Raw genomic sequence first — 24,691 nt, 5'->3', positions numbered from 1 at the left:
AAAGCATTATTATTGTGTCATTGCATTTAATAGAAAAAGAGTACTTTGTGGCAAATGAAATAAGATTTGTATAGAAAATCCACAGTCTTTAATACGGAGATTTTTATTATAAAATTTGAAACATAAATTACTCTATTGCTTTTCTATGGTGTGCTAGTGTTGATTTTTTATAAAAGTTCAAGCAATCTGTAAATTCCAAAATACCTCGTGCTGAGTCACTAAAGACGATCGCACCCTAAAAGGTGTACTTGATTTGAATAGATAACGACATTCATCTCCTATACCATTTCCACAGAGATGACAAATTCGCGCATTTTTTGGTATTCAAGACCATCTTATTTAGTTTCTACAGGAAATTATAAATTTGAGCATCTGAATTTTGCTATATAAATCCAACTTTATTGAATAAGTCTCCAAACGAAATTCCTGTTTATAATCTGAATAAAATGAACCTCTTGAAGAGTTATTCATTTGTGAAACCCAATGTTGGATAATTGATAATTCAGTTTTTGCGAAATAATGTTCTTTAAACCCAGTTTATCCAATGGTAGTTGATCTTGCCAAATAAAACTAATACCATTTTCGTCAAATATGGATATAACGTACGTAATCCATTTAAACTGTGTGGGGTATTAAAAATGAAATTTGAGCATTAATATATACATAATTGAAGATAACTTTGTTATTCTCCAATAATAAACTATTCCAAAACAACACTATTTTACGTATAACAATAGTTTCCAAAGGGAATCTTCCGAGTTCCCTATACACCATATAATTTGGTGTACTGCTTCTTAGTTTCAAAATGCTTTTTGCAAAATTGAAGGTGTATTTTCTTAATGCTATCTTTACTTTCAAATCCCTATACCTCTGAAGCATATATTAAAACAGGACTAACCAAAGAGTCAAAATGTTTTAGCTGCAAATCGACTGGAAGTTCCAGACGGTAGCACTAGGAATAAACTATTTCAATGTTTTCTCTATATATCATAAAATTCTGATTTCTTTTTACTTTCTTTTTACTAAAAATCACTGCTTTAGTTTGGCTTGTTATATTCTTCAGTTTCCATTATTTACAATATTTTTTCAAAGCATACAAGGGTTTTTTGTAATCCTTCTGCACTTTCAGACAATAGCACAGTCTCATCTGCGTACAGTATAAGAAACAATTTAACATAAATTTGTAATGATTCCAAGCACAGATTTGAAATATAATCTAGACTTTCTATATTATTTTCAACAAAATAACTTTCTAGATCATTTAGGAACAAAGAAAAAAAAGGTGATATTTTTCACCTTGTTTTACTCCCACGTGAGATATAAAAATTTCGGAAAATTCATTTCCTTTCTTGACACATGTTTGTATATTTTGATACATATTATATATCACATTAAATATTTTACCTTTAATGTTTGATTTTTGCATTTTTTGCCACAATCCTGATCTCCATAGTGTCAAAAGCTCTTTTAATGAGATGCTTGGGTTTTTGAAATCATATTAATAATTTTTTATAAAAGATACTTATATAATGATTGAGGGCAAATCTGGTTTAATATTGAAATCCATTATGTGGTTCTTTTAAAGAAGACATTATGTGTATGTATTTCTCATAGGATTTACATACAGTGTCAAAAGCTCTTTTAATGAGATGCTTGGGTTTTTGAAATCATATTAACAAATTTTTATAAAAGATACTTATATAATGATTGAGGGCAAATCTGGTTTAATATTGAAATCCATTATGTGGTTCTTTAAAAGAAGACATTATGTGTATGTATTTCTCATAGGATCCTATGTTAAACTAAGTCCCCCACTGGCGTCTTGAATGCTGGATCGGATACAAAGTTAAAACACTTGATCAGCACCTCATAAGGAATATTTATGCTATGTTTGGTTTCATTCCATTCAGTGGTTCCCTAAAAGAAGACATTTGTATGTATTTCACATAGGGTCCTATGTAAAACTAAGTCCCCTGATGGCGGCCAGCTTGGATGATGGATCGGCTACAAAGCACCAACACTTGGTCAGCACCTCATAAGGAACATTCATGACATGTTTGGTTTGATTCCATTCAGTGATTCTCTAGGAGAAATTCAAAATGTAAAAAGTTAACGACGACAACGGACTACAATGATGAGAATAGCTCACTTGGCCCTTCGAGCATGGTGAGCTAAAAATGTAGAAAAACGTAATTATATCCTATACGTCGAGCAGATGTTATAAATAAGAAGATGACATAACGCTTATCATAACAAAGTGTTCTGGCAGTTACTTTACATAGGACAGGATACTTTACAAATTTTGCATGATTGTATTGCGGTCTCAATATTCAATTTGAAATATTTTAAGAATATCAATTCAAAAGTATGACCATAAATTCAATTTTTTCTGGTTGTACCCATTGGCGGTTAACTTGTGTTTATCCTCTTTATTCAAATTTCGAAGTGCATTTAAAAAAAATGTAAAGTGTTATCCAGGCTTTCCTTATTACTTAGTGGCCACCCTCAATTGAGGCCATTTCTGATGAGTTGAAAATGTATAGGGGCTCTGATGAACAACTGAAGACGCTATCATGGCGGCAGAAATGTATAGGAAAGTCCAAGAAAAATTCAGAAGATTTTAAAATGATTTGGTCCGTGCAAAGTTATGTCCATTTAAACTCTAGGATTGTCCGAATACACTAGGAGAATCCATAAACGCAAACAACAAATAATATAATCATCAATTCGTGGACGCAATACTTTTGTCTGCTGACGTCAAATATTAATCTAAAACATTACATTTCACGGTAAAATGATAATGATGATAAATAATAACAATAATTTTATTGTAAGGAAAACATGACATTTTTCACTGTTTTAAAACATGCCTGGGTGGTGTTCTCGAAGCTATCTTAGGATTAGGACCTGTCCCAGGTCTATCTTATGACAATTCTTTGTCCTATGTCGTGTTCTCGAAGCTCTCTTAAATTATGATATATCTCTTTTTTCGTCCTAACTTTAGGACACCCAATAAGGTGTCTTAAGATCATCATATCTTCATCCTAGCATAATAAAGTTTAAATTTCGCTTTTTGCTCATTATTTTATGTGAAAATTAACATGAAATGAAACGCACCATCGGTTATAAACTCGTATATAAGGAAATTGTGCATGATCTTAAACTTTGAACTTCGTGTTTCATGATACGATTACACTACACATTTAATTCTCATTTTAAAACAAATTGTTTTCCAGTTTAAATTACAATCCTTTTTGATATAATTACATTGGTAATTATGCATTAACTCTATACATGCTCTAATAAAATTCGTAAACAATTTTATTAATCAATGTCGGCATAAATAAATGTTTTATCAAAAAATTACTTTATGATTTAATATTTCGACTTAGGATATGTTTAGGACGTCCTAATATAAGAAGCGTCTGAGATAGCTTCGAGACACAACTTAAGAGTGTTCTAAACTGATCCTAACTCCATCCTAAAATTGGTCTAAGATGTGTCTTAGGACGAATCTTAGGATACTTTCGAGCACAGCACCCCTGGTATACATTTTTATCTATATGATAAAAGTATGGAATTCAGCAATGTTATGAGTCTTGTTTTAGATAATCTGAGTCGTCATCAAAGTCATTTCATTTACCATGCTGCGTGAATTGTTAGCTAAATTTAAAAATTAAAATAAATAAACTAGATACACAATCAGTTTAGGAATTTAAAGCGAGTCGCCACTCCGTATCTATTTAAAACGAGAGACGTTAACCTCGCGAATTACCATAAATTGCTAACCATGCTTGTCCTACACTTGTCCATGACTATGACATGAATGTCGATGTAAATGATAGCTTTATTGATATGATGATACAAAGCTATACGGTGGCTTTAATATCTATGTCAAGCCGGTACATCAATGAATGAATCAAAATTGTTGAATGTTTAAATATCAATGATTTTCGTAAAAAAAGAGTTAACGATTCACCTTTGCTTGACAACTGAATATATAAGGGCAAAACAAGATAAAAAGTCTAATAAAACATTTGATGAATACTTCATGTGAAATTGCTTCATCGTGTTTGCATGGTTTGGAACTAAAAGTAAAATACAAGATGAAAAATTCGAATATTGTTATGTAATATCAAATCAATATGTAAATTTCAACATTAAAAAACTCCCACGTCCAATCAAGTATTTTTTGCACTTGACTATAAAAATCAAACGTCGTTGTAAATGATAACATAATTGATATGATGACACAAAGCTATACGGTTGTTTAATATCTAGATCAGGGCGATGCATAAAAGCTATTAGATATTCAAATAATTTCTTTAAAAAAAAATATTCTTCAATTGTTTCATTTCTTATTCCTCCTATTGGCTTTCAAATATTCGGCTTTAACCGTTCCTGATTGGCCTTTTTAACTTTTTTTTGGATTCGAGCGTCACTGATGAGTCTTTTGTAGACGAAACGCGCGTCTGGCGTATATACAAAATTTAGTCTTGGTATCTATTATCCGAGTGTATGATCTGCTTTGTACTCGGTACTTCGGCACTTTTGACGCATTAAAAGTATAACGTGTCGTTTTGGTATTTATGCATGCATAGAATATAGTATTTAAATAGTGCAGCCTAAATGTGCATGAAATGTATGTTCTATGTCTTTTATGTTTTAATATTTGTATTGTGTATGTTTGTTATGTAAGTATAGATTATTACATGGCATTTTTCATATCATACCCTTTATCGGCCCAAGGTTATGATATTAGCCCAAGAGCCGCAGGCTCGAGGGCTAATATAGTGCATGAACGAGGGCCGATAAAGGGTCTGATATGAAAAATGACATGTAATTATCTTTTTATCATATACTTCAGCAGAAGAAATACAGACAAGAACTATTAAAATTTAATTTTGTTTATCTTTGCATTTTCAGATAATATTTACAGACAACCAAAAAAAAATCTTATTAATAACTTTAATTGTTTTTATTGCATACTATTACAAGCATTCATTGATCTTTTCGCAATAATTATCGTGTTCTTCAATAATATTGTAAACTCATTTATGTCTTTCAAAACAAGTTTAACTTAATTCATTTTTGCTCCTCAACCATTTTTGGAAAAGTCTTATCACTTGCCGATTTCCGCGTTCTGTTAGTCGTTTTCATACAAATTTCCGGAAATGCACGAAGTATCATGTGATAAACGTCACGGAAATTAACGGAAAGGCATGTGATAACATACCGGAAGCAGTCAATAAAGGCACCTTTATCAGCCCGCTATTGAAATTCCAAGGAATCTGGTCAATAAACCTAGTAATCCTTTCATAGCCTTATGATATTTTCAAATGTTATTGAACTGTAAAATTTAAGTAATATTTTATACAAGTATATGATAAATGTATGTATTTGTCGGTTATAAAAGCTCAGAGAGCTTATGTTTATTTGTTATGTAACATGCCGACTATAAATAAAGCTTTGAATTGAATTGAATGATTTATAACAAACATTTCTAAAGTTGTCCGTTTATAAATTTTGCAATTATAAAGAAACTGAGGTTTGGACATCATCAGGTAAAGTTGACCTTAGATGGATTTGTCTATTTTTATGTACTTTTGGTCATAAAGCTTTTCAACTGTTTTGGTTCTTAAACATCCTTGGCTTTCAAAAATTCGGCGTCCGTTGTTTTTTGATGAAGGTAATTCCCGAAAAGCACTTTTGACGCATTAAAAGTATAACGTGTCGTTTTGGTATTTAATGATGTAGATTTCTTTGATTTTATTTGTCGAATGAAATAGAAAAATTAAAAATTTGAAGTCAAATGAAACATTCGTAATTGAGTTACTTCAATTTAAAAAACTAAAATACTACGTGAAAAATCGCATTATCATGTTTGGAAACTAAATATAATTCAAATGTTAAATAAAAGATGACAAAGCCGAAAAATATTATGTATTATATAATTCAAGCAATATGGAAATTTAAACAAAGTTACGCATTTCTTTACTGGTTATGCTATTTTCAAAAGGTACAAACATTAAAGGTTTTATGTACCCATGGGTTCTTAAAAAACATATTGACTGTGCATATATGTAGGGCTATGAAAACCTCCAGGACAAGGATTTTATGGATATATTGAACAAAGAAAGAACAAATCTATAGTTGTTGGCCCTTGTTATAAAAGTTTTCCATCGCTGTTTTAATGTATGTCATACTGACCACAGTTTTAGTTAAGAATTTCAATTATGTAACAATATAGTGTTACATGTGCATAAAATGCTGTTTAAACCACAAATCACTAACTATAAATAACCATTTATGTTGGTAAAAAAAAAACATATTGTCAACGCTAGCTTTAATTGTACTGTTCAACACATACTCAACTGCTTTAAATGCATATTGAATTAAAACTTATACTTTAAAGTTTTATGTATCAGTCAATGTACAGTAGTAAACGACCATTGATAACTACTTTCTCGATAACGTTTGAAACAAGTTTCAAACTCTCCTCCCCTGTATCAAAAGACTGTAACACATATTAAAATCATAACTCTCCTCCCCTTGTATCAAAAGACTGTAACACATATTAAACTCTCCTCCCCTGTATCAAGACTGTAACACATATTAAAATCATTACTCTCCTCCCCTGTATCAAAAGACTGTAACACATATTCAAATCATTACTCTCCTCCCCTATATCAAAAGACTGTAACACACATTCAAATCATTACTTTCCTCCCCTGTATCAAATGACTGTAACACATGTTAAAATCACCATACATCTTAGAAAAGATAGTAATTTACCATCGTTTGTAAAAAAAAAAGGTATTTAAAAATGAATGTTTGAGACTTATCAAAAAACATACATACTTAAAACAGTTATAATATCATTGTACATTCGGTCAGTTTTCCGAATTAAAAAAAAATCCATTTTTTTTATTCAGCAACATTTAATATAGGAGAAAACTTTAATATTCAGTATATTTTTTTATAATAGAAATTTGCCGTGCCACATATTTTTTTCAAATCAGTAAATTGTGTTTTTCCCTATTAATTTACACGTTTGATAAATTTAGAGGGTATACCATATTCTATAAAAAGGTCTATTTATTTCATTTTATTCCTATCCAATTTTGAATTTTTACAACTTTTACAAGAAACATTTTTAACATGTTGAGATTTTAATATGGGAAAAAATATAAATAATTAGATTTGATGCTGCAAATTTTCAAACAAGGTTATTTAGTTCATTGTACATACAGTGTACAATTAGTGCAATTAGTTTTAAATTTGGAAAAACATAGTACTTACTTAGTTCTGTTCTTGATGTTGATATCAAGACTTAAGATGCATGATCTTTCAAACTGCTCGTTTAGCTTTTCGCACTACTTCATAATTGAAAGGCATTGTTATGTATATCTTTTCATGTTGACCCGATGAACTATAGTTGCTTTATAATGCGTATCAAACGGGTAGACCAGTCACAAATGAATGCATTAAAAAAATGTAAAATATCTGAATATCAATGATTTTCAAAATTTTACTTGCCCACGATAAACGAAGAAGGTTACATAGATTTTATCATCTTAAAGAGAAAGATAATTCATTCAGCACAAATCTCTACAAACTTAACAGATGTAACACAATAGATAGTCTAAACACAGAGAATATATAATTCTTAAATGCAGTATTACTATTTTTTTTTTAGAATAGTATTGTCATGAATAAAAAGGAAAAAAATACTTGATCTGAAAAAAAAAACCGCTCCTTTTAAAGAGATCAAACCACCCACTCATAAACATAAACTATACTGATAACACTGAATAGTTGTATAAACCTTGTACACTGGTTTCCTTTTATGTTAGTAATTAAATAAATTGTTGAGTTCTCATGTATACAAGGAATCAAGTATCAAACTGAAGGCCATTTTTAAAATAAGAAGCATACAATCATTTTCTTAGTCAACCTAATCACATCAGATGTGTAGGGGGTCGTTGAATGCGAAGCACACAATCATTTTCTTAGTCTACCTAATGACACCAGATGTAGAGGAGGCCGTTTAATGAGAAACACACAATCATTTTTCTTAGTCAATCTCCTGACACCAGATGTATAACAGGCCATTTAATGAGAAACACACAATAATTTCCTTAGTCAACCTAATGATACCAGGTGTGAAGGAGGGCATTGAATGAGAAACACAAAATCATTTCCTTAGTCAACCTAATGACATCTGATGTATAGGAGGTCATTAAATTACTGTTTCAATAAAAAAGCAAATGCGTTCGGAGTTTTAATCCTGATATTTATTATGAGTTTATTATAGTAAATTTAACTTGTTATTTCTTCAAATTGGTAATTTATATACCATGTTTATTAAATGTTATTAATTAAGTTTATTTTCCCTTTCTAATTCCTTAAAATGTCAATGTCTTATCGCCTGGACTACGCTCATAGGGAAATTCCCCAAAATGGTACCCCAATAGGGAAATTCCAAACACAATATACAAATAAATTTCATAATTCAAGACACTATACGTATATTGTCTAAATATGTGCATATTTTTTTCTATTTTGTTTTTCCGTTGTTTAAATAAAAACGCATTTCCAATTTATCGGCCCCAAATGCGCACTTTCACAAATAATTTCTTTTCCGTAATGCGTGATCTGAGCCTTACTATTTTCATATCCTAATCTTTTTTGATAACTGAGTTAACATGCATTATTCAACAAAACACAATAATGTTTGGTAAATGAACCAGCACAGAACTAATGCCAGAAATGCAATTCAATTGAATGAATGATGACATATGTAAAGGCTTTCAGTTACCTAACAAGACTGTATTCAAGTTTTGAATAATTTGAACACAATTAATCTATAATTTTAAGATCTAGGTATGCATAAAGGAATATACTACGTAGTACATGTATAAATTATAGTCAAGGGTCAGACTTTTTTTTTTTAACTTACCTTGTATTTTATTTATAAGAAATATTTTTAATATTTTTTTGCTATCAAGACGTCCGAATCAAAGCATCATTTCAAACGCTAAATGGGTTGTCACAGGGATAAAAAAAGTTTCAGAAGAAAAAAGAATATGTATCTCTAAAACACAAACAGTTCGCTTATTTTCACACTGCATTGATTTTGTGCTTAATATTAGTAGATGTATGGTCATATGTAAAAAAAAATACAGCAGGCTACATATATTATTTTAGTGGCCTTATTGACCATGTTAACCGATAATACAGAAGCCTGTTTGCCTGATTCATATGAAATACAAGATGATTAACCAGAGGCGGATTTAGAGGGGGGCCCGGGCCCCCCTTTTTAGGAAAAAATTGGTTGCTTATATAGGGAATCACTGAAGCGTGACTCGAGCGGGCCCCCTCTTAGGTCAGTCAGTGGGCCCCCACTTATGAAAATTTCTGGATCCGCCACTGTTAACCATTGGTTAATTGAAGTTCAATAGATTTTTATTCAACAACCAGACATAATATTGAGTGTTCTTTCGGTTTGTTAAAAGGAAAAAGAAGAAGACTTAAATGTCTAGATATGCCGGACATATCATGTATGTAGTACGTTAGAGTGATTTTCAGTTGCACTGTAATACCTTTCTGTTGTTATCCTGTTGATGTTTGGTGTGTTTGAACTTTTGATTTTGCCATTTGATTTTTTGACTTTACGTTTTGAATTTTCATCGGAGTTCAGTATTTTTCTGATTTTAATTTTTGTACATCTCAGAAAATGTACTGATAATAATGATGAGTTTTGCGAAGTAGACAATATTCAACCTCCTTATTTATATATTTTTCTTTGTATAAGACGAGGGATATGTTTATGATTTCTAATCAGTTAATTACATTTCACATTGTCCCCGAGTTTTGGGTTTTCTGTGGGAGTGCCTCTTCTTGATGAAAGAAAAATCAAAACAGTGTTTCAGACTGATAATTTTTTTTTTTTATTAATTATTAATTGTTAACATTGTCCTAATTTCAAATTGTATTAAGAAATTCTCACTGTAATAATTGATATCTGCTTTCCTACCATAAATACCAAGTACTTAAAAGAAACTTGTGGTTATTTCTGTAAACATTTTCAAAACAAGGTCATACACTGTAAATGCTAAAATTTTATGGTGATGTTGAAAATTGAGTCTGGAATTGTAGTTACTATCCGGGTAAACTTAGCATAAAAAGGATACTACAGATACAGTTAAGTCGGCCTCATATCTTGACTTACATCTAGAAATTGACAATGAGGGTCGGTTGAAAACAAAACTTTATGACAAAAGAGATGATTTCAGCTTTCCAATTGTGAACTTTCCATTTCTAAGTAGCAACATTCCAGCAGCACCTGCATACGGGGTATATATCTCCCAATTAATACGATATTCCCGTGCTTGCATTTCTTATCATGATTTTCTTGATGGAGGGTTGCTGCTCACAAGGAAAGTATTAAACCAAGAGTTTCAAATACACCTTATCGCTAATCCCGGCTGACCCGGCCGCTTGAACTTTTGACGCACACAACAATCACTTTTCCATTGTGGCGTCAGATATTTTGCTTTATGACGTCAAAATTTAACGGGAATCTGTGTGATTTCCAGTAATGGCGGACAAATAGCAATAAGGTGTATGGTGAAGCTGAAATCATCCCTTCGTAAATTTTACGGACGCCATCACGAGTTGGTTGACCGTTATGGAATAACCGTTTCACAAATGATATCGGATATGTTCCTTACGTCGTAACTACAATCCCCTTCCCTTTCATGAATGTGACCTACCGAATTAGACTATTTACCGGATTTGTTATCACATAAGCAACACGACGGGTGACACATGTGGAGCAGGATCTGCTTACCCTTCCGGAGCACCTGAGATCACGCCTAGTTTTTTGGTGGGGTTCGTGTTGTTTATTTTTTAGTTTTCTATGTTGTGTCGTGTGTGCTGTTGTTTGTTTGTTCTTTTCATTTTTAGCCATGGCGTTGTCAGTTTGTTTTAGATTTATGAGTTTGACTGCCCCTTTGGTATCTTTCGTCCCTCTTTTAGCAATCCTTTAGATAAACTTTTTCTAAAAGGTTACACATTCAACACTGTAATTAAATTGAATATTGTTTTATTGGTGTAAATACTGGTTTTGATATCAGTCAATTAAAATTATACTAAATATTACACATATGTACTTTCACAGTACTACTATCTGCCGATACCTATATTTTGACATGGCACAATGAGGAACAATGGAAAAGTTTTTAAAAAAATCAAAAGTTCGCATATTTGACCTTAAATGACCAATCAACACATAGTGTATTGGACAAAATGAACAAGTCGTACGCAACAGATATTTCACTCACATTAACATCTTTGAAAAACAAACTTGAAGCTAGAATTTTCGAATTCAATGTTCAGAATAAGAGGTCTGAGCATACTTTCTTCTTAGTACTGACACATTTACATATATGTATATGTCAGGCGTGAGTTGCAGTTTACACATAGAAGGAAACATGTTGAGAAACATCCACCCAGTTAAACTGACCAAAATCATATAAACACTTTTAACCCAACTATGCATTATTACATATGGTTTTCTCCGAGTACCTGTTGTACAAAATTATACATGTCAAGTATTTATAGTATTTGAAATCTATGTTTTTAACTTTTTGGATTCGAGCGTCACTGACCGGAGCCTTTTGTAGACGAAACGCGTGTCTGGCGTAAATACAAAATGTAATCCTGGTATCTATGATGAGTTTATTTACTTTCCAATGATTTTACTTATACTTTATATGAAAAAAAGGATGTCCAATGCTAGATTTAAGTATATACAACTGTTTGTAAGAACCAGGAAGAGTGCGATATATGAAGGTTTCAGATTTTATCTATAATTGACATAGTAGAAGCAGTAAATAATGAATACTGCTCAAAAATAATTATGAGTGGGAAAATATGAATGGTTGCCATGGTAACGAACAATCTATTTTTTGGTTGTTAAGAGTAGAAAAAGCTTTAAAAAATCAGCTAAATCACCGCAATTCAGAGCCTGATTATGAATAGAATCATGCATTTTTCATTAATGTTCATATGTAACATTGATACAACTTGGTTTAAGCTTCATTTTAGTGAAGATTGCATGTCAGCCAAATGACAAAATGTCGTGATATTTTCAACTTTTCTGAAATTGTTTTTTTTTCTTCTAAATTATCAAATTTTCTCTGGTGTTTTTCAGAAAAGTCCAAATGTGTACAGAATAGTTAGCACTGTAGTTAGGAAGTTTGGATACTACTTTACCAAATTAAATGAACAAAAAAATATGTGGGATTTTCTATAGTTTTATCACCATAGCAACCGATTTTTTATTTGCAGAATATCGCAGTTTGAGAGCTTAAATGTCATAACCGATAAAAATATATAAAAGCTAACGCAAACTTTAAATTACTATCGTCAAGTGTTGTTGACTTCAATTGTTACTATGGAAACATATATTATCTATAGCAACATCCACTCAAAAACTGCATAATTAGAAATTTATATAAAAAAATATGTAAATAGAGTGTTTATTTTCAAATTAGAATATGACTTCACTCTTCACTCATAGTCTTGTCTTGTTTGCCCCGACTTTATTCTAAAATATCCTATAAATCTCATTCATAGAGTTATACACATGGGAATACAATATGAAATAGATGAGGAACAATTTGATTGGGAACTCATGTTTGTTTTAAAACAAAAAAGAAAAACCTTAACCATTGTCCTTACAACAAAATTATTTTTAATGTTTAAACCCGCTGTATCTTTTTGTACCTGTCCGCGGATAAGTAAGGAACCTGTTGTTCAGCGGTTGCTGTTTGTTGATGTGGTTCATAAGTGTTTCTCGTTTCACATTTTTTAATTAGTTAAGGCCGTCGGGTTTCTTGATTGAATGCTATTACACTAGTCATGTTTGGGCAATTTATAGCTAGCTGTTCGGTTTGAGCCAAATAAGGCTCCGTGTTGAAGGCCGTACTTTGACCTACAACGGTTTACTTTAACAAATTATGACTTGGAGAGTTGTCTCATCATGCTCATTGGCACTCATACCACATTTCCCTTGTAGATTTCTAAAAAAAGAGCAACATAATGCCACTACAAGGCAGCACTCGCACGCGCAAAAAAAAAAAGAAAAGTAGGTAAGTAGGTAAGTAAGTAAGTAAAACTTTATTTGGACTCGGCATATTGACAAACAGTACAAACATAAGCTCTAATGAGCTATTCACCGAATATAAAAACATATGCAATAACAAATAAAACAAGGCATGCAGCATGCAGAATAAATTTATAATAAAATGCAGCACCAAAAATTAAGAAAGGGATAAATATGAGTTTCAATAGCGTGTTCCCCAATCCACTATAAATAAAAATGTTTAAACTAAAACTAACTAATCTAACATTTTCTTATAAAGTTGAGCCGGGTTGATCATTTTTCAAACTTATTCTGAGAAATACATGTAAAGAGGGGCGGCAGAAAGTGACGACAAAAAAATAATAATCAGAAAATTAGAATGATTTATATAATCTATGTGATACAAAAAGCAGTAACATAAGCCAAATCATACAATGACTACAAAAATAAAACAAACCTAAATGATTTCACTAAACACGGAAATTATAGCTTTTTCATAACCGAAGTTGGTTAAATATTAAATTTTAGTCATTATTATTGTCGTGTTTTCTTACACAAACAAATACGAATGCATTAAAAAATACTATTGAACGTTGAAGAAAAATTGTTTGTGTTCCCCTTCATGGTTTTGCAAATCAGAAGTATTTAGCTGATAGACCATACAGACGGTGCTTCATTAGCTGGCAGGTATACAGGTTTATGAACTCAAAATATTTATAACTTTTTGATTTTAAGATTACCTGTAACGTTAATGCCAAAAGTAGGATGATGACACGAACGTATACCCTACAACTACAAGCTGATCGGCATAAAATTCAGCAGATATGAAATTGCTCCAACTTGTCAAATGTGCAATCAAGAACCAGAAGACCTTACTCATATGCTTACTACCTGCTCAACATTAAAGTGAGACAAGAAAAGAAACTTTCAACCAGATAAAAACTTATGTAACCAAATATCATTGGAGAAATGTCAAATGAAGTGGAAAGAGAACATTCATTGATAGACATAAAATTACAGTCCTTGTAATTGACTGTACAAACTTCACATATATATTTAGTGAAAGCAAGCTCAAAATAGAAGAACTATAGTCGCCGTTAGTTGAAATTCGTAGCGGTTATCGGTAAAAATAATCTAACCTATCAATCGCTTTCACTCCAGATATAGTTTTTCACATTCCATTCATAAATCGCAAAAAGTAAAACCACTACTGACCTACCTTTTAAGTGATCACACTGTAGTAATCATAATATGAGGCAGGCATAACCTGTGAATGGGGACGAAGTCTGTATATGTATTATTTTTTTACTTCAAACATCGGATTTTTTAAAATGTGTTGACGTCTTTTCTATTATATTTATGTGTTATGGTAAAGAAAATTAATCACCGCCTTCATTTATCAGATTTGATTTTGTTCAACGTAATCAGTACGATATTTTACGTTTGAAGTTAGATTCAAAACAAACCGGACATAGTTTTATAATATAGTTATAGCGAACCCTATGATAGTTTTCCATAGATTCACCTGCAAGTTACCTGTCGATTTAAACTTTTGGCAGTTCTATTGTCCCATCTAACAAATACAACAGGTATTGTTCTCTGTATAGTTTATTCACCAGGACCTTTAAATTTCTTCTAGGAAAAATCTATCACTCATTGATTAATATACCTGAACAAAAAATTGAACTGTCAATGATGAAAAAATACTTATACCAATACTAAGAAAGGACTCACAAAACTGCATGTGGTGTTGTATTTATTCAATACCAAAATCTCGTTTTTACAATGTTTTAATTAATGTGTTCAATATTAATAATGATTTAAAAATTAAAAGTTGATTTCTGATCAAATATTCAATAAATATTTTTGTGTGTTTGATAAATAAAAATGTGAATATTATTATTTTTAAATTAAGGTCTTCATAAACATAGTCTATAAATTAACAACAACAAAAACATGCAAATTCATTGGAAAATACTAAAAAATGTGTCTAAAATAAACTTTTTATTATTAAATCAGATTTTATATTGAACAGATTGAAAATATATTAATGATATATTGAATAAATACAATATTGCAGACAGTTTATGTGAGTTTATAGAAGTATTTCAATAAAAAAACAGATAATTTTTTGGTCAGGTAAATTAATCAATGAGTGATATATTTCTCCTAGAAGAAATTTAAAGGTCCTGGTGAATAAACTATACAGAGAACAATACCTGTTGTATTTGTTAGATGGGACAATAGAACTTACAAAAGTTTAAATCGACAGGTAACTTGCAGGTGAATCTATGGAAAACTATCATAGGGTTCGCAATAATTGCTACCTTAGTTTGATATTAATAAGTATTAAAATGTGCTTTGTTATTAAATGCAATATCAGTATTTAGTTCAAATATATAATCTTAAATCAATCCTAATTCTATCTTATTCATTCTTATGTGACGTCATTTTTCATTTTTTGATGATCTGTTTTACAAATTCAAATGACGTCATTTTTTCGTCATTTTTCAGTTTCAAATAGGACGTCACTTGGCGTAGAGGTTTAAACTTATTCGGATGTGTCTACTTTTGTGTTTCAAATGTCTGGTTATGTAAATGTATTTCAGTTGTTTCCTGTAATTAGTTAATACTTCAGTTTTATCATGTACATCTTTTGAATATTCATTTTATAAAATTTACTGTTTGCAAAAGTATAAATTATTCTAAATTATAGGGATTTTCTGGTAACTAACAGAAAACCCTTTGCCGTTTTTGGCACAACCTTTTTGATATTTTGGTTCTCGATGCTGTTCAACTTTGTACTCGTTTCAGCTTTCAAACTTTTGTATCTGGGCGTCACACGTAGGTCTTATGTGGACAAAATACACTTCTGGCGTATTAAAATTTTGAACTTGTTGCCTTTTGTTGGCTGTTGTTCGTGTGATTCTTTGTCAATTGTGTTCTCCAATTTATTTATATTGTAGTCCTGTGTTGTCATTTTGATGTTATATTTCACATGGCCATAAAAGTGCGAGGTTTGGCATGCCACAAAACCAGGTTCAACCCACCATTTTTTCCTTTAAAAATGCCCTGTACCAAGTCAGGAATATGGCCATTGTTATATTATAGTTCATTTCTGTGTGTATTACATTATGACGTTGTGTCGTTTGTTTTCTCTTATTTTTGAGTGTAAATTCACATTGCGATAAGACGTGTCACGGTACTTGTCTATCCCAAATTCATGTATTTGGTTTTGATGTTATATATATATGTAATATTTGTTATTCATGTGGGATTTTGTCTATGTGTGTTACATTTTAGCGTTATGTCGTTGTTCTCCTCTTATAATTAATGCGTTTCCCTCGGTTTTAGTTTGTTACCCCGATTTTGTTTTTTGTCTATGGATTTATGAGTTTTGAACAGCGGTATACTACTGTTGCCTTTATTTAGTAAAGGATACGGAAATACCGTAACGTTCCCGATTTTGGTTTTGTTGTTAGGGATTTAGCTGTGACGTTCTTTAAGTTATGACGTCAAATTCAATGTAAACAAAAGAAACGCTTCCATCAGGTAACGTTTTTTTTTTTCAAATCAAACAATTATTAAAAATGAAACTGTAATGAGTTCCAATCTTATATTTTACTAGACTGATAAATATATATTTTTTTTCAAAGTCTCGTGCAAACAAGACAGATTTCTGCGCAAATGCAGGGAAAACCGGAACAGGAACTAGATCTGAAAAAAAAAGTTAACGATTTTGAGTTCATTAGTAGAATGAAAAATTCGGGAAATTTTCCCGATTTAAAAAAAAAAAAATTTTTTATTGATTTTTCTACCGTAAATGGGGACTTCGTCCACATATAATCCTGACCTTCACATTTTCCACAATGTTTTCCATTGTAATTCCACCATCTTCGTTTCTATGAGGATCATTTGTTTACATATGATATTCGTCACTTACACAGTTTTCTGAAATGTTCTTTTCATTGATGTGATAAGGTTTCCCGCGCTTTATGCAAATTTTATGAAACTGAACTCCACGGAAACACTTCCGGTAAATACAATGGCGGATTCCACCATTCAAAATCGTCTTGGAAAATGTGAAGGTCAGGATTATTACATTGCAATCACTTAAAAGGTAGGTCAGTAGTGTGGTTTTTCTTTTTGCGATTTATGAATGGAATGTGAAAAACTATATCATGAACGAACGTGGTTGATAGTCTAGATTAGTTTTACCGATAACCGCTACGAATTTCAGCTGACGGCGACTATAGAAATGCTCACAAGAGATATGTGCTACAAGATGCATAACTCAAGACTAAAACTGATAAGTGTGTATTGGCTGTTGACAATAATCAGTCAACTCAGAAACTTAAGTCTAATTTAGATTTTAGCAAGTGTTTACATATATTCACAGAGTGTGTACATAGTTAAAGACTTTTATCCATATTACCCTCAAAAGAGGGGTGTTCCTAAAAGAGGAAGATGAAGAAGAAGTTAATAATGTTTTATGCATATGGTTCATCAAAAATTGTAACTTGTTAGGTTCAAAATTAATAACAACTTAGATATACATGATATACAGATACATGTACACAACTTGTTCGACCACAGTACCATTTCATCTATAGCCGTTTTGCCCTCTTCATTTGATAATGTTCTATTTGCAGCCCTACCCTATGATTATGATATTAAAATAAGGCAGGCATTAGAAGCCACTACCTATCTAAAAAAAACCAGCTAAACAGCCATGATACAATCAGTGGTTTTGCTAGCGCTCTTCACTTTCATAATTTACGAAACGGTTTTCGCATTGACTAAAGTATTTCAAATCAATTTCGTTATTTTTTTTTAAATTTTGGAAGTGTAAAAATATTTTCACATTAAAATACTTTAAATTTACCTGTCTTTATGTTTTTGACAAGTTTATGACCCTTAGGTAATTTACATTTATAGGTGTTACAAGTTGTGATTACAACTAATCCTCTTATTGCCATCCTATGGGTCACTAATCTGTTAATTATTTATAAACCTCATAATTGACCATCACAATTATTTTCCCCAGGAAAATCAGTAAGTCTGCATTTCAACATCCAGGAGTATAGTTTCTTCATTTGATCAAAATTGTTTCCCCACTGACAGTTCACATTTGAATTTTAATACTTCTCCAACAATCACAATTTGAAGTTCCTTTGTCGTTGATTCATCATTTAAACGCATTTTCGTCATATTTGATATGAGGCTGGTCATCAACATGATTTACATGGTCATACTGGTATATATACATATACATGTCCAAAAATGATTTAAAATTCTCATCCAATCAAAAAGATCTGGAAATTTTAAGATTCTTTGAAAACAATTAAAAAAAGAAGAAATACATTTTTTACAAAACAAAACTCCATAAACATGTTAAATTTGCATGTACAAACCATGTTCAAAACTGTTTGTATTTCAATATCAAGCAATGATTGCTTTCAGTTTGTTGTTCATGTTGTTTAGACAGTGAACTATGTCTTCACCAGAAGTAGAAAGATTTGAGGTTACAGAAGATGATTTGGCAAATGAATTCTACCCAAGAATGGGAAGGAGACAGACCAAAAACCAGGCCATATATGGTATGTAAAATATGAGACAGAATTTGTTTTAAAGTCAATTTATTATTTATAACATCAAGGGAGATAATATTGTAAAACATTGTTTTTTATTTTGCTGTCAAAGCTATACATGGAACTTGATTGGAAGACATGTATTTAATCATTGAATACATTGAAAATGTAGCTGAATGGTAGAATTTACATGACTGTATCATTGAGCTGGTAGTGTTCAATTTGCTTCACCAACAGAGCAACTTAATGCTCTAAGTTTGATAGGAAGAATATGTAACTAAATTCATCATGTGGAAATAGTACAGATTTTGGGATCAAATTTTTTGGTAAACATTTAATTTGTGTAAGTTACATATTCAATGATAAGCACAGTTATATTAACTCAATTTAATTACTTTACCACTGTTTACCAATTGTTACTTATTTAAATTTATTTATTTGAACCTGCATTATGTTTTATATTCAATTAAAATAACAATTGATATTAACTCTATTATTTAATTTACAGTTGATACTTACAATGTATATATTATTTTGATTTATGAAAGTGAACCTGTATTACATTATTTACATGTACATGTATTATGTTTTCAGGAATGTGGGCTGACAATGACAGTGACGATGAACGTCCTGGATTTGGAAAATCTAACAGACGTAATAAAGACATGACAGCCCCTATTGGCTTTGTCAGTGGTGGCTTCAAGGAAGGAGATAAAATCACCAAGAATGAAAGGGATGCCGATAACACAGTAAATCTTAACAAATATTTACTACCAATCTTCTACCATTGAAATATCAGAAAAATTTACAACTAAATATTGACTAATTTATCAAACAATCTCTTTAATAATGTGATCATATTATGGGATTTGTCCAGGGTTAGGCATAAGTTTTGTCATGGTCAACTGTCTTCCCTAAAATCTTTCTTATGTTGAGTAAACACACATATATGAAGGTTCAATTATATTACTGTAAAAATTATGATAACATAGGAATCTAGTACCTTCCCAGAAGTTCTGGCTACAGAAAGGAAACAGTATTTACAATTAAACAATAAAGTACTATATTAGATATGAAAAATTTCAATTGAATTTATCCATCATGCATCCATGTGACTCAATTAGAATTGTTGATTGAAGGTGATTCATTGAATAAAGAGCCTGTCATATATGACACATTCAAATATACAGGGAGATATTTTAGAAAGCAACATTCAATGTGAAAAATCAACGCCATGGGAGAATGTTCACTGTACCACAATGCCTGTGTACTCTATATAAAAGTTGAAATGTTTTTTTTTATTGGAACTACAAGAAATCACAAATCCAGAACTACTTGGGGTCTTTTTAGAGGAATTTCTATCACACAATAAAAAAAGTTGCCTGTCCAATGTTTTGTGTTTTTAAAATATTTCTTTAACAATAGGACGTGATTAAAACGTTCAGCTGATTTTTACAGAGTTGTCTTATTGTTGTGTTGCTGTTGTGTTATGTGCCACCCTAATCTATCTGTAAATGTAAAAGTGTATTTAAAGTCATGAAGAGATGTACTGAGAAATGCTGATGTCACTACCTGATTATGATGATGATATCATTGTTGGATATTATATAAATTTTGTATGTTATGGAATCATTGATCAGTCAATGGGTAAATGTTGGAATCATAAACTAACATGATTATTTATAGCTATGATTAAAAGGAGGATAATTATATTTTTTAGGACTCTGACAGTGGTGAGGAAGTACCTATACCGAAACAAAGAAAACAGAAATCTGGACCTTATCCTGGATTTGGCCACAAAGATCAAACAAAGTAAGATAATAAATTGTCTATACAATTAACATAACTCTTTATGTCCCACCTACGATAATAGAGGGGCATTATGTTTTCTGGTCTGTGGGTCCGTTTGTTCCTCCCGCTTCAGGTTAAAGTTTTTGGTCAAGGTTGTTTTTGATGAAGTTGAAGTCCAATCAACTTGAAACTTAGTACATATGTTCCCTATGATATGATCTTTCTAATTTTAATGCCAAATTAGAGTTTTTAACCCAATTTCACGGTCCATTGAACATATAAAATGATAATGCGAGTTGGGCATCTGTGTACTTGGGACACATTCTTGTTCAGTAGTATTTCTTTTATAAAGCTCATATATTTTAACCCTACATGTACAATGATGTATATGGAAAATAGTTTAAAAGCAGAATGTGAAGATTTTCATATTTGACAATGAAGTAGAGGTCCATATTTATACGACCGCAAAAATTTAAAAATTTTTGGTCGTATATTGGTATCACGTCGTCGTTTTCAGCGTCGTCCGAAGACGAATGGTTTCCAGATAATACTTTAGTATAAGTAAATAGAAATAAATTAAATTTTAACACAATGTTTGTAACCACAAAAGGAAGGTTGGGATTGATTTTGGGGGTTATGGTCCCAACGTTTTAGAAATTAGGGGTCCAAAGGGCCCAAAACAAGTATTTATCCAGTTTCAGGACAATAAGTTGGGTATAAGTATTTCAATTGCTCTGATATTGTTCCACAATGTTCATACCATAAAGTAGAAGATTGAGATTTATTTTTGGGTTATGGGGCAAAAAGTCTAGGAATTAAGGGCAAAAAGTCTAGGAATTAAGGGCAAAAAAAAGCATTTTTGTAGTTTTGGGACAATAACTTATTTATAACTGTATGGATCTCTCTGACATTATACCACAAGGATCCATCTAATAAAGGGAAGGCTTTCATTTAGTTTGGGTTAATATCCCTGAACATTTAGGAATAAGGGGCCAAAAAGAAACATTTTCTGGATTACAGGCAATAACTTGGATTTAAGTGAATGGATCTCTCTGAAATTATACTACAAGGTTTCTTACTACACTGGAAAGGCTGGGATTGAGTTTTATGGTTCTTGCTCTAAGGTGGGAGGGGTTTCAATAAGTGAGGGGTCAAAAAAGGGGCCCAAGAAGCATTTTGTTTTGTAGTTTTCAGTCAATAACTTGTGTTTAAGTGTATAAATCTCCCTGAAATTATACCCATAAGTTTCCATACTATAAAGGGATGGTTATGGGGGGGTTATGGCTCAAATCATTAAGCAATAAGGGGCAAAAAAGGGGGAAAACATGGGTTTTTCTGGTTACAAGACAATTTAGACAATTTAAAAGCAGTGTAAAGGAGGTAATGCAATTAAAATTTTAAAAATACTGTTATATATTTGTTTGATTACTTGTTCTAATTGTTATGCTTTTTCACATTTCTTAATAAGATAATGTGGTTACTTTTTTTGAATTTTAATTTTAGAAGGTGTCTAGTTTGTTTAATATCAATTAACAGAATACTTTACTGATACCACAAATATTCATTACTTTGTTTTGTGTATTATATCCTTTATACTTGTTTCAGTGATTATAGCCTGAATATAAACTCAAAGGGGACTCAATTATTGAACTATTTACAAAAACTTGGGAACAATCATTTAGAATCTATGATTCATTGATAGCAAGTGATGTCAATAAAAACGTTAAATTCAGTAACCAATCATATTGATTTGTCAATACCGGTCATGAAGAAATTATGATACATTATGTATCTATAATAAAATGAAAATCTGCATTTTATGAGAAATAGCAAATATTTAACAAAATTCACACTCTGTATACACTGAGAGTGAGTAGACTGTCGATGTTTTATAAACAAAATTAATTCTTTTGATTATCATGATTATTTTAGACCTTGGTAATCCTTGAGTTTTAAGTCATTTTGGCATTTGAAAAAAAATACTTCATATTCTGTATTTTTAGAAGATTTCAGCTTTAAGTCTTTTAGATCTACATATGTCTAAGCTTTTATGATTTGTTTGTAGAGAATTTGGTGGATGGGAGAAATACACAAGAGGAATTGGTCAGAAACTTCTGCATAAGGTATAAAGTACAATAGTTATAATTAACAGAAACTTCTACATTCTACATGTATATATTAGAATTTAAAGGGTGAATTTCAGAGTATTTTTTGGTTGTGTAGGACGTTGAATATAACTTCTGTCATGTATTACCTTATCCATTGTAGCTATAACTTCTGTCATGTATTACCTTATCCATTGTAGCTATAACTTCTGTCATGTATTACCTTATCCAATGTAGCTGTAACTTCTGTCATGTATTACCTTATCCATTGTAGCTGTAACTTCTGTCATGTATTACCTTATCCATTGTAGCTATAACTTCTGTCATGTATTACCTTATCCATTGTAGCTGTAACTTCTGTCATGTATTACCTTATCCATTGTACCTATAACTTCTGTCATGTATTACCTTATCCATTGTAGCTGTAACTTCTGTCATGTATTACCTTATCCATTGTACCTATAACTTCTGTCATGTATTACCTTATCCATTGTAGCTATAACTTCTGTCATGTACTACCTTATCCATTGTACCTATAACTTCTGTCATGTATTACCTTATCCATTGTACCTATAACTTCTGTCATGTATTACCTTATCCATTGTAGCTATAACTTCTGTCATGTATTACCTTATCCATTGTAGCTATAACTTCTGTCATGTATTACCTTATCCATTGTACCTATAACTTCTGTCATGTATTACCTTATCCATTGTAGCTATAACTTCTGTCATGTATTACCTTATCCATTGTACCTATAACTTCTGTCATGTATTACCTTATCCATTGTAGCTATAACTTCTGTCATGTATTACCTTATCCATTGTACCTATAACTTCTGTCATGTATTACCTTATCCATTGTACCTATAACTTCTGTCATGTATTACCTTATCCATTGTAGCTATAACTTCTGTCATGTATTACCTTATCCATTGTAGCTATAACTTCTGTCATGTATTACCTTATCCATTGTACCTATAACTTCTGTCATGTATTACCTTATCCATTGTAGCTATAACTTCTGTCATGTATTACCTTATCCATTGTAGCTATAAGTGCTAAAGGTGGTGTAAAAAAGTAATTTATATGATATTACTTACAAGTAATTTCAAAGAAAAAGGCTTTTTGTTGTACATTTTTATTTTTAATACTTGAATTATAAAATGTATGTGATAAGAAATATTTTATTTTTGAAATTTTAACAAGCTGAACATAAGGTGTTGCACATATATAATCAACTGACTATTTATATTTGTTGTGTTATAAAGTGAGATAAATGACTAAATCTATTTATATTATATTTTAAGATGGGTTATGAACAAGGTAAAGGTTTAGGCAAAACACACCAGGGAATAACAACACCAGTCGAGGCAAAGTTACGTAAAGGTCGAGCAGCAGTTGGTGCATATGGAACAGAGAGGACAGAAAGGTCGTTGAGAGATTTCCCTGTCTATGATTCAGAAGAGGAAGAAGAAAAACAATTTAAAAATGAGTTACATCAATGGAAGAAAAAATCTGAGGTAAGAAATCATGATATTGAAATGTGACGAGAGAAGAATATCTAATGAAGAAGTAATTGGCAGCTAGTAATTTGTGAATAATTTTATCAGGTTTACATTATTAATTATTTTTAACAAATAAAAAAGACACAGACTTTAAACTTTTATTTTGAATTTGAAATGGCTAAAAACAAATTTCCATTTTAGATTTTTGAGGTATTTTCAAAATTCTTTATATGAGGTGCAAAATAGCAAGAAGTTATAAAATATATTTACTGCAGTATATATGGCACAAACACCAAATCAGATACAAAACAAACAAAAATTAAATTATTCGTCTTTATTGAATTATCATACTTTCATTTTGAAGAATTGATATGTTTATGCATAAATCTTGTTGGATTAATCTAATTAACAGTAAGTAGGGTATTCAGATTATTTTCTGGGTAAAGGATATTGATATATATTTTAAGAGTTGTCAATTCTGAAATATTCATACTTGTATATAAGATAACCCTTAACAAAACCTCACTTTTAAGTATTCATAATA

At 31.0% G+C, this 24,691-nt stretch overlaps 1 protein-coding gene across 3 annotated transcripts in view; it reads left to right on the top strand.

The window, feature by feature from the left end:
* Positions 1 to 13,683: 13,683 nt before the first annotated feature.
* The window catches only part of LOC143047230 (tuftelin-interacting protein 11-like), a 31,799-nt gene continuing 20,791 nt past the window's right edge, over positions 13,684 to 24,691 (top strand). Inside the window, exons 1-6 of one of the 3 annotated variants that reach the window (XM_076220237.1) lie at positions 13,684 to 13,840; positions 18,617 to 18,753; positions 19,339 to 19,493; positions 20,465 to 20,556; positions 22,601 to 22,658; positions 23,950 to 24,162. In XM_076220237.1, the coding sequence (XP_076076352.1) occupies positions 18,648 to 18,753; positions 19,339 to 19,493; positions 20,465 to 20,556; positions 22,601 to 22,658; positions 23,950 to 24,162 (624 nt within the window). In that variant the 5' untranslated portion in view covers positions 13,684 to 13,840; positions 18,617 to 18,647. Of the gene's footprint in view, positions 13,841 to 17,188; positions 17,274 to 18,616; positions 18,754 to 19,338; positions 19,494 to 20,464; positions 20,557 to 22,600; positions 22,659 to 23,949; positions 24,163 to 24,691 lie in introns of those variants that run through there. The other 2 variants (XM_076220239.1, XM_076220238.1) reach the window with 2 other exon arrangements.

This window comes from Mytilus galloprovincialis, chromosome 10 (genome assembly GCF_965363235.1).
Source record: "Mytilus galloprovincialis chromosome 10, xbMytGall1.hap1.1, whole genome shotgun sequence".
NCBI classification, from domain to species: Eukaryota; Metazoa; Mollusca; class Bivalvia; order Mytilida; family Mytilidae; genus Mytilus; species Mytilus galloprovincialis.
Note: the sequence above shows the minus strand (reverse complement) of the source record. Positions and strands in the feature narration are given on the sequence as shown.